This window comes from Linepithema humile, chromosome 1 (genome assembly GCF_040581485.1).
Source record: "Linepithema humile isolate Giens D197 chromosome 1, Lhum_UNIL_v1.0, whole genome shotgun sequence".
NCBI lineage: Eukaryota > Metazoa > Arthropoda > Insecta > Hymenoptera > Formicidae > Linepithema > Linepithema humile.
In genome coordinates this window covers 10,901,449-10,911,372 of record NC_090128.1, presented here as the reverse complement: position 1 = coordinate 10,911,372, position 9,924 = coordinate 10,901,449, and the positions used below count along the sequence as shown (strand labels likewise).

General features: G+C 37.5%; 2 protein-coding genes across 3 annotated transcripts; one reads left to right on the top strand and one right to left on the bottom strand.

Moving 5' to 3' along the window:
• The first annotated feature begins 46 nt into the window (after positions 1-46).
• On the top strand, positions 47-5,961 carry LOC105677185 (protein FAM161A). 2 transcript variants are annotated; one of them, XM_012375615.2, is made up of 10 exons: positions 47-162; positions 555-828; positions 956-1,509; positions 1,852-2,061; positions 2,351-2,509; positions 2,788-3,012; positions 3,524-3,778; positions 4,287-4,409; positions 4,493-4,637; positions 5,018-5,961. In XM_012375615.2, the coding sequence occupies exons 3-10, from the start codon at positions 962-964 to the stop codon at positions 5,423-5,425; spliced, it is 2,073 nt and encodes a 690-aa protein (XP_012231038.1). In that variant the 5' UTR covers positions 47-162; positions 555-828; positions 956-961; the 3' UTR covers positions 5,426-5,961. The 2 variants fall into 2 exon arrangements, with proteins under 2 accessions (XP_012231038.1, XP_012231036.1); XM_012375613.2 differs by having other exon boundaries at positions 953-1,509.
• Positions 5,928-9,785, bottom strand: LOC105677187 (CLIP domain-containing serine protease HP8-like). Its single transcript, XM_012375617.2, has 5 exons — positions 9,436-9,785; positions 9,003-9,166; positions 7,536-7,839; positions 7,060-7,331; positions 5,928-6,695 (listed from the first exon to the last, which is right to left on the bottom strand). Exons 1-5 carry the CDS (start codon positions 9,518-9,520, stop codon positions 6,345-6,347), a joined length of 1,176 nt encoding a protein of 391 aa, XP_012231040.1. The 5' UTR covers positions 9,521-9,785; the 3' UTR covers positions 5,928-6,344.
• Positions 9,786-9,924: the final 139 nt, after the last annotated feature.

Sequence of the window (9,924 nt, the reverse complement as noted above, 5' to 3'; positions counted from 1 at the left end):
TACTTGTGGATTGGTCCACTTATGCATTTTCTTATGAACTGAAATTAAGCGTCGAGTGCCATCGTGAAAAAGCACCTTTCGACGAAGCTTATGCAGCGCGTAAATGTGATCGATGAGAAGAAAAAGTTAAATATGCAAGAAGATTTATAGTTGGATTCGAAGGTTTCTTGCATTTATTTAATCTTGCGTAATCATTTTATCATTTAACTATTTATGTCCGGTGTTTTACTTTTCTATCCATTTATTTTAGTAGAGGAACATTAACGTTATAAATTTTGTAATCTTAACAGCCTGTATCTAATTTTCCAATTAAATAATCAAAATATTATTCAGTGGAATTTAAAAAAAATTGAGATATCCTGTTTCGTAATTTAACCGAATAATGATATAAGAAGTATTAAAATTAATTTTTTTTATATATTAACTTTGATGTGTGGTCTAATTTTATAGATTATGATATATTTAATTGTGCAAATTTTGTTAGGTTATTTGTCATCGTAGCCTAATTTGATTAAAAATAAAAAAAGCTTAATAGATTTTTTGTCATTCCGTAGAAACGATTTAGTAACGTTCACCGTGAACCCTTCGAGCGAAATCGATCGAGTCCGCCATTTATTACTGAGGGAATAAACTGGTCGCAGGGCGTTAGCACTTTCTCACGGACTTCACCATGACGACGGCGACGCCGGGCCAGGTTGCATTGATCCTCCTGAGCGAGTCAGCGAATAACAACTGCCGAAGCGGGCAGCTCACTGTTATCTTTCGATATCTAGATTCTTTGGACTTGGACCACAGATTTCAAGATCGAGCTAGATTGTTGAATTCATTGTATGTATGTTTGTAAATGTTACATCACAATAGCAAATTTTTGATAGTTAAAAATACAGTTTGTTGTTTTTATTATGTATTATTTATACTTTATTCATTTGCTTTGTTGTGTTTTGTTTCAAAGTAGTGAATCATGACGGAGCACAGAGGCACATCGTTCTTTCATTCGTGCGTGAAGATGCCAGTAGACCCCTGCAGCCGGCAACCGACTCCTTCATATGAGCGACCTCGATTATCGTCCAGAGGTCAAAGGTCGAAGGAAAAAGTGAAGAGGATTAACTTCGTCGAAGGTGAACCACCTGCTGTTGAAGACTCGGAATCATCGAGTCCGCGCGACACCCTGGAGAACTTTCTGGAGTTCCTGAAAAGCATACCCGATTATGGACAAGTGCATCACCTGTCGAACGAGCAGTTCAAGCAACAGCTTGAGTATCTGAAAAGGAAGCAGCGGTTATTGCTTCAGAATTTGAAGAACTCACTGGACGACACAGAGAAACCGTCGTCGCGATTATCGTTTGCGAGAAACGAAAGCTCGAAATCAAAGAATGAAATTAAGTCAGATCATCTGAAGTTGAGCGGCAAGAAATGTTATCTTGAAGAGTCCAGGACTAGCAGCCCGATATTGTTTCCGTGTGGTACTTTTGCCGGTCTCGCCGAGGATCAAGATTTACTGACGTACAGGTGACGTATAATTATTGAATTTAATTAAATTTGGCGGAACATACATATAGATAACGTATAATTATTTAATTAAATTATAATAGATTAATAGCAATTTTAATTATTTATTAAGGAATATAGAAAACAATTTAAAAATTCTCAATAAAATAAGAATATGTAGTAACTATTTTTATTCGAATTTATTGTTATTACCTTTTACGTATTTTTTTCTTTATTTTTTCTACATCGTTTAATGTCATTATTGTTGTATGTTCTAATAATTTGTTTTATATTCGATTATTTTGGTTACACGATTACAATCATCGTTAAATTATTATCGCTTATTTGACATATTGATTACAGATGCAGAGACAAGGACAAGGAGACAAAAACGATGCGCAATAAGGAGATACTCGCTGCCAACAAGAGCTGGAGCACATGGAGCGGGTCGAAGAGTGATGACAGCGTCGATAGTGAGGATGGCGAGGATAGTATTGAGACTAAAAGTTTACCACCGAGCAGCTCCAAAGAATGGCACCCCACCGTGCCCAAACCATTTAGCTTCATGCTGAGGTATTCACATATATTTGAACATCAAAAACATACGCAAAACATGTCTAAGAAAATCTAGATTTAAAAACCGTTTAATAGTTTAATACGTGTAATATATATATGATCAGGTGTGATCAGGGGAGGAAAAGAGGGTGAGCACTTGAGGCAGATAGAATAAGCTAGGATAAGTCTAGAATAAGTTTTTTAGCTGTAAGGATTAAGATGTAATATATTTTATATTATTTCTTTTTTTCTACATACACATGTAAATTAGCATAGAAAATTTCATATTCTACGCTTCTTTTTTCAGAGAGGAGGCGGAAAAATATATGGCGGAGATAGAGACGGCCGAATGCGCGAAGCAGGATAACGAAAAGAAGAGTCCTTCGAAAAAACGGCGTGTCAGGCCGATTCCCATTACGTCCAAGATACCACTTTACGACAAACTGATGGCCGAGAAAGAAGAAAGGTCAACAAAATAACATTTATATTTTTTTTTTATATAGACAAAAGAGTAAACAACATTAGCATTTGACATCTTTTAGCTTTGATATTCTATCACGCTGTAGAGTTTATATAATTTTATTTCTCTCATTTGAAGACAGTTTAAATCTATAAAATCGAATCGATTACAGATTTATAATGTTGATTTGTGTGAATTTATGACGTTGTCACGGATTTAGTGGAAATTAATTCAAAATGATAAAGAATTAACGTTTTGACATGACGCATCTTTCTGGTTTTCAGAAGTCGCATCGTGCGCGAGGAAAGCGCGCTGAATCTACTGTCGCAGGTGCGACCTTTCAAGCTGGAGTGCGACCGTCGTGCCTGGCGATCTCTGGCGAGGTCCAGTCCTGAGCTCCGCTCGGCTTCTAAAAGCAGCTGTTCATCGCGCTTCAAGGCCAAGCCGGTGCCAAGAAACCTGTTCGGCACCGAGGTTTATGATCGCATGCTCGAGGACGAATATTACAGGTTAGCCTTATCGTTGTGTTTTCTATTTTTTATTTTGGGTAAAAATTAAAAGGACATTTATATGTACGAAATTGCATCGGTATTTATACCGGACATCCGAAAAATACCGTCTATTCCTCTCGTTTCTATTCTGTTTTGACAATTCTGTTTTACTGTTGCAAACAGAGAAAAATGTTGGGGAAATAATTTCATAGAATATTATTGTAGATCTCATCTTCTCAGAATACGAAACTCTTGAAAAAAAGAACCTTGGTAAATTTATGAACGAAAAGAGTAGCGAGTAGTCAGCGACGCTTTGTATTTTATTGTTTATGACGTCACAGGACACCAGGTTACGCTAACAGGAGAACATTAAGTCTAACATTTCATTGTAAACAATTTAATTATTTAGACGCTAAATATTTAAAAATATTTAAAAACGATGTATTCAAACAAGCCTTTGCTTAAGGATTTCTTGTGATTGTTAGTTAAAGAGGATTATATTCAATATAAGGATTTTTCACGATTCTAGGCAACTGAGAAAAAGGGTGAGAGCCGCCGAGCTGCTGAAATCCTCTTCCTTGCCGCCGTCGATGGCGAGGCGCGAGCGAGTCAAGTCGGCGTGTTCATTTTTGCAGGATGCAGCAAGTAAGGACGAAGACGATGAGCCCGTCGTTACTCCGGCAACGACAGCGACGACATCTGACAGGGTCAGATCTGCGATGACGTCCTTGATGTCCTCGCGCGGAAACAATCTGGCTGCGATCCTGAGATGCCAAGCCTCACGGTACAATCTTTGTCATTAAAAAATGATATTAAGTATCCCACAAATTTCTATCAACACTTCTGGATATGCAAGGGCTGATTTCAAAAATTAGAAGTTCATTACAAATAATGCAATTTAAGTTTTAGATATGCGAATAAAAATAGAGAATTATCCTTTCTTTAAATTTAAGTAATTTTGAAACGCATATTACTTTGTTCAAGCACAAAGTTTTAGCAACACAATGTTAAAACTAAAAAAATATTGTTTAAGAGTTTAAGAGAAAAGGAGATATTAAGGAAAAGAATCGCGCGCGCGGTTTTCTTATTCGATCAATCAAGCCAAGCAGGGATAATGCTTGACATTCAACGTGTAAATATCATTTTAATATATTATATTTTTTCAAGAGGCAAGGGCTTTTAAAAAAAAACCTCTTCTTTTAGTTCAAGAACTCTTTTCGACCAGATATTTTTAATTGCTTTAATCAGAGAGGAATTCACACGCGTAAATGACGATCGCAAACTCGCCGCAGAGAGAAACTGGAGCACGAGATACGGGAGCGAATGGAGGAAAAACGGCGGGAGCAGCTGCTGAAGGTCAGAGAGACGTTGATCGGCCGGAAACCCGCGTGGAGGGCCCTGAGATCGGCCGCGAGGTACGCATTGGATCTGTAAATCTAAGCATTGTCACGAAATCGGATAATTGATATCGGATGTGATATCGCAAAACACAAACAAGGCACGAGCATGACAGGGACCTGGATTTACGGACGTCCCTCCGCCGTGACGAGGCGCGGGAACAGGCCGAGCGCCATCGCTTGCACATGGAGATGATGCTGGATCGCGTCACGCAAATACCAACTCTCTTCGAACGGCATTCCCAGGTATGCGCGTTCCTTGAAATTTATTGGCGTCAATTATTATTTCACTTTGTAAATTGGTAAACAGAAATAAATGAAATATTCATAAGTCGTTATCTCTCTTCCGGCAGGGATATTTATTTCACGGTATTTTAGCCGCGTATATTTTGCGCGTGAATATACATATGATTCTGAATGAAATTACTGTATTACTAATCGTGTTGCTATTAATATTTTAATGTGAAATGACGAGAATAGATAAAAGTATGTTTCCACTAATTTTTAAATATAGCGAAAAGAATGTTTAATGTTGTGAGCTGCAATATTCTTTTTAATACGCTTTGAAGCAAGCGTGTTAATCGCCAACGTCGTGTGAACTACGCTTTATGCGATGAATTTTGCAGAGCTTCCAGTCGCTTGCGAAGGCGCAGCAGCAAAAGACTTCTTCGAAGAGCGCCCGGAAAAAGAAAAAGAAGAAGAAGAAGAAGCAGCAACAGCCGAAGAGGTCCACTTCAAGCAGCCTGGACTCATACTTGAGCTTTGCCAGCAATTACAGACCGAATTCCGGTTCGTTGATCAGCTCTTCCGGCACTCTGGCGTCTTCGAGCCAGTCGTCGTCGAAGTCGTCTCACGACTCTTCCGACAAGTCGGTGACCACCAAGTCGGAAACATCGACGTTGAAGAGAAAGACCGATCGAGGCCCGCTGAAGGTGTCAATCAACGAGACGGCGGAGCTGATTGAGGATCGTAACGAGAAATCGTTCAGCAGCGACGAACGGTCTCGCAGCGAGGAACATGAGGACGCGTTGTAAAGACAACGTTGTCGCCAAAGAGTGAACTAAGCAATCAGTAACTCGTAATTAATTTGGATTTGTGCAATATCAAGTTTTTATACTCTAATACGATATTAATTCGATATATATTATGATAAGGTAAGCTTTAAGATTCGCTCGAATTGAAGAATTCGTTTTATCTATTCTTGATAATCTTATCCGTTTTGCGTCGCTATACTTCAAATGCATCTATAACAATGAAAGAAACAATGAAAACAATGAAAGTTATAAACACTAAAATTAATTAGTTAAATTCTTTCCTGATATTTTTACGAAAGAAAAAATTCTAAATTGATGAGATTATCTGAAATAAGAACAATGACGATAGTTTTGGGAAACTGCATTACGTGAATGACAGACATGCCTTTTCTCTTAGAAGTTAAGAAACAAACAACACATTTTTTATAAAAAAAACTATATGTTATTGATATATTATAAAGCGTAGAGTCAACATGATACACAAGTCGTAATCACGCATCGGTTTCGCACAAAAATAAAATATTTATTACTCTCTAGCAGACAGAGAATATTTCTTCTCCTTTTTCTTTGCACAGATGTTACATGGTTATCACATATTCGATAAATTAGTGTAATCTCGAATTAAGTCGCAAGAGATTTTCAATCTAATGAAATAAAATTGCACCAGCAGTACTTCAGTCTAAAGATAGTATAATAAAAATAACTAGTTTTATTAATTAAAAAATAATCGTCGACATGGAGGCGTCGACTTAACTTTCCCAGACGTTAAATCGTCTGCTTCCTTAAAAATTGAAGCCACGTCCATTTCACTCGTCTTTATAAAATGCAAAGTTCATATTTTCATTCTTGTTACAGCACGTAATTGCACGTTAAGTACGACCAATCGGAAGTGTAATGGAAGACACAAAAAGTCGGCGTTCTAGTCGGTCATTGTGTCGAGAATCCAGTCCATGTAGTAGGCGACCTTGGTGTAGACTCCAGGATAGCCCTCAGTGCCGCACTGTTTCAATCCATAACTGACCACGCCGTATTGAACGGTGCGCACTGCCCGGCCGTTGTAGATACCGGGCGCTTGCAGAGGCCCGCCACTATCACCCAGACACGAGTCAATGTTATTTAAACCGCCGGCACACAGTTGCTTGTGCCAAATCTCCGTGGTCCGTTTGTACACGTCCTTGCACTGCTCGTGCGGCACCAACGGCAATTTTGCCTGCAGGAGGTCCTGACTACGCGGACCAAACTCTGTCGCGCCCCAGCCAGTTACTATCGCCTGCGATCAGATGCAAAAGCTCGAAATGTGGAATCGGAAGCGAATTGGTCTTGCCGAAATTAGGCAAATAAATTTTCGAATTAGCACGTTCACTGCGCATGTCTAAATCCGAGTCGGCACAGGCAATAATAATTTGATGCACAGTGAACGTGTTAAAACAAAATTCTTTAAAAACAGAAGAAACTGTCTCTTGAGATAATTTGAGTCAAGAAGGTATGCTTATTGAATACTCTAATTTAAATATAATTTTAAAGCTACAAAAGAATTGAAGAGATTTCGGTTTTTAATCTTTATCAATCATGTTTATTTTAATCTCTTCAATCTGATTAGAAGAAGATGAAATAAAAAATGCCAAGATTCTTACCCTTTTTTGATTTAACTTTGCAGCGGTGCCATAAGGTAGACAAATGGATTTAACATTCAGAGGTCTGAAGTCCACGGAGGAATTCAGTCTGATGATTGCAATATCATTTTGCAGCTTTGATGTTGTGTAGTCCGGATGATAGTGAACACTCTCCACGCCGAAATCCTGATACCTCTCAGCACATTCGAGCTCGAGTCCACTCTCATCCCTGTCGCAGTCGCGCTCCTTACTTATGTCATGATCTCCCACCCTGACGCCTATCAGTCTGAGAGCTGAAAGATGGATTGTGCAAAGTCTCCGATTGTAAGAAACGAAATAATAACCCATCCCGAGCAACAGATACCTTTAGGTACCATCAAAGACTTTTAAATTAAATTTCTACTTTAATTTTTACATTTATTTTAAGTTTAATTTTGCATTTAATTTTTAAGCCTTTGAACTTTTATGTTTACACTACGTAATTCTTTTTTTCTTACTTGACGGAAGCAATGTGACACAGTGGGCGGCGGTGAGGATGTATTTTGAGGAGATGATCGTGCCGCCGCATCGGAATTCCGGATTCAGCCTTCCGGTGTCGTACGCTATTAGCGCCATCCATGGAAACTCGAAGACTCCGGTTTTGTTACCGCCGAACACCCTCGGTTGGGTGATGGGTCCGCACCCTGAATCCAAGAGACGTAGATTCGGATGATTCATTACATCCGGTGGAGAAGGAGTCGCAGAATCTGTCATCGTCGCTGTTGTCACCGTCGCTGTTGTCGTCGTCGTCGTCGTCGGTTCCTACAAAAGATTAATATTTAATATGGCAAAAGATAGAGAAACGATGGTTAAAGAATGAATTAATTTTTACACGAAAGAAAAAATTCAATCAACATTTTCGTGAATATTGCATTATTTATGCAAGCATACGTCGCATTTTACAATTCCAGAAGACTGTCATAGTCTTTTATCGTAGGCCATGAATTCAATAACATCATTGCATAACTGTGCGCATGATTGTTCAAATTACAAGTGCATTCGCATTTATTGTTTGGTATTAAAAGTTTTCAAGATTGCGGAAATTAAGCACAGGAATTTTTTTCCAGTTTATTGCGTAATTTTGAGAATCCTGTTTCTAGATTAAAATTTAAAAAATTTGATTTCTATAAAAGCTTTATTTTTTTATTATGAATCTTCTTCATGGCGACGAAATAATTTGCGAATTTCAGATTAATGTAGCTTCGATAGTAGTCCTGCGAGGTCAACGAGATCAGGATAAGATGGAAAATCGAGGTCGAGTCACAGAGAGAGAGATAAACCTGTTTCACGTTATTTTAAAATATTATCAAACGGTTCGCAAAACGACGACGTATCCTCGTCACGCATGCGAATAACACAACAGGGACGTGTGAGGTATAATTTGATGTATAATTTGATATATTACAGATACATAAAAAAAGAAAAAGAAATGATGAATACTTATTCGACATACATTAACACGAATGATAAAACATCAATAATCTTGATACAGATAAATGCCTACAAATAATTCTTCTAATTTATTTTCATTATAAATAATCCAATTTTAATTTATATGTTTACTTGAAAAGCAATAGCGTTATTAATAAATCAAACGGAAACAGAAAATATAAAAATCAATACATTGTATAGTACTTTGTGTATGTGTGTGTGAAATTTTCTGTAATTGTGATTTCTAATTAGAATCTCATTATTTTTCTTGATTCTTTTAATTTATTATGTTTACATATTATAATTTATTATTTACGTTTATTTTAAATTGTTTTTAAATAATATTTTATATTATGTAAGATGTAATTTTAATGTTTAAGTATAGCTCTCACGAATTTGTTTTAATCCTTTTATAAATGAGTTAATTTGTTGTATTCTAAGTAACACCTTGTTGACAATTAATGTTTCTAAATCAAATTTACTAGGGCGATTACCGCGTTCAGGCAGCAAACCATCGGGTCGTTGCCCTGGAAGCCACATTGTAAATTCCTGAGGGTCTGCAACGTTTCTGCCGAAAGTGGTCTTGGACGTTGGAGGATCGCTATGACGGGCGGACAATTGCGAATGTTAATGCAAGAGGCGCGTCTGTCTGAGCACTCTGCAAACGTAAATCGTTGTTAATTAAACTAAATTATTTACAAATTATTTGAATTAAATAGAATATAAAATATTCAAAACAGAATATTTAAAAAATGATATCGTATAATTAAAATCATATGTGTATTTAGCATTAAATTTGTTATTATTTCAAATGTGCACTTTGTAATTTAAAATTCAGAAAAATTCATCACTAGTTTGTTAAAAAAACACATTAAAATTTCTGTTCAGAAACGCTTATTATGAATTAATAGATATCAAATCACTCACGTGCATTGATTGTTGTTAAAGCGAGGAAAAATACAAACAGATAAGTGAGCGTCATGTTTATTTCTGTTATCACTGTATAGTTCATCGCCGATCGATCCGTAAATCGTGTTACGTCTATTTCCCTCTTTCTAATACTCTCTTTTTTTTTCACAGAGCGAAGTAGCGGTTTTACACTGAGGATTATCGCCGGGTGACACGCGTGGAACTCACATTGACGAATGCAACGGTCTCGCTCGCGGTTCACGTCGATCTGTCGTGTTGAGACTGCGAGATGCCGTTGTACACAACACGAATCAACCCGGAACACACACTCGGTTAAACGCAAGTCAACTAAGCTCCTCCACTACCTGCCGGCTCTAATAAATCCCCTCGGTTGTGAAGTATAGTGGGGATGATCGCTTACAGGATTCATTGGTTGTGATTCACCGTCCGCTATAGTTGTGAAACAGATTCACGGCTTGTACGATTCCACGAAAATTATAAATCTTC

Excerpts from the sequence above, each read along its gene's own strand:
- LOC105677185 (XM_012375615.2), top strand. The coding sequence starts at position 962 with ATGACGGAGCACAGAGGCACATCGTTCTTTCATTCGTGCGTGAAGATG. Across the intron at positions 3,013-3,523 it reads CTCGAGGACGAATATTACAG|GCAACTGAGAAAAAGGGTGA; the intron begins GTTAGCCTTATC and ends TCACGATTCTAG. Across the intron at positions 4,410-4,492 it reads GCCCTGAGATCGGCCGCGAG|GCACGAGCATGACAGGGACC; the intron begins GTACGCATTGGA and ends AACACAAACAAG.
- LOC105677187 (XM_012375617.2), bottom strand. The coding sequence starts at position 9,520 with ATGAACTATACAGTGATAACAGAAATAAACATGACGCTCACTTATCTG. Across the intron at positions 9,167-9,435 it reads TTTAACAACAATCAATGCAC|AGTGCTCAGACAGACGCGCC; the intron begins GTGAGTGATTTG and ends TTACGTTTGCAG. Across the intron at positions 6,696-7,059 it reads CAAAGTTAAATCAAAAAAGG|GCGATAGTAACTGGCTGGGG; the intron begins GTAAGAATCTTG and ends ATCTGATCGCAG.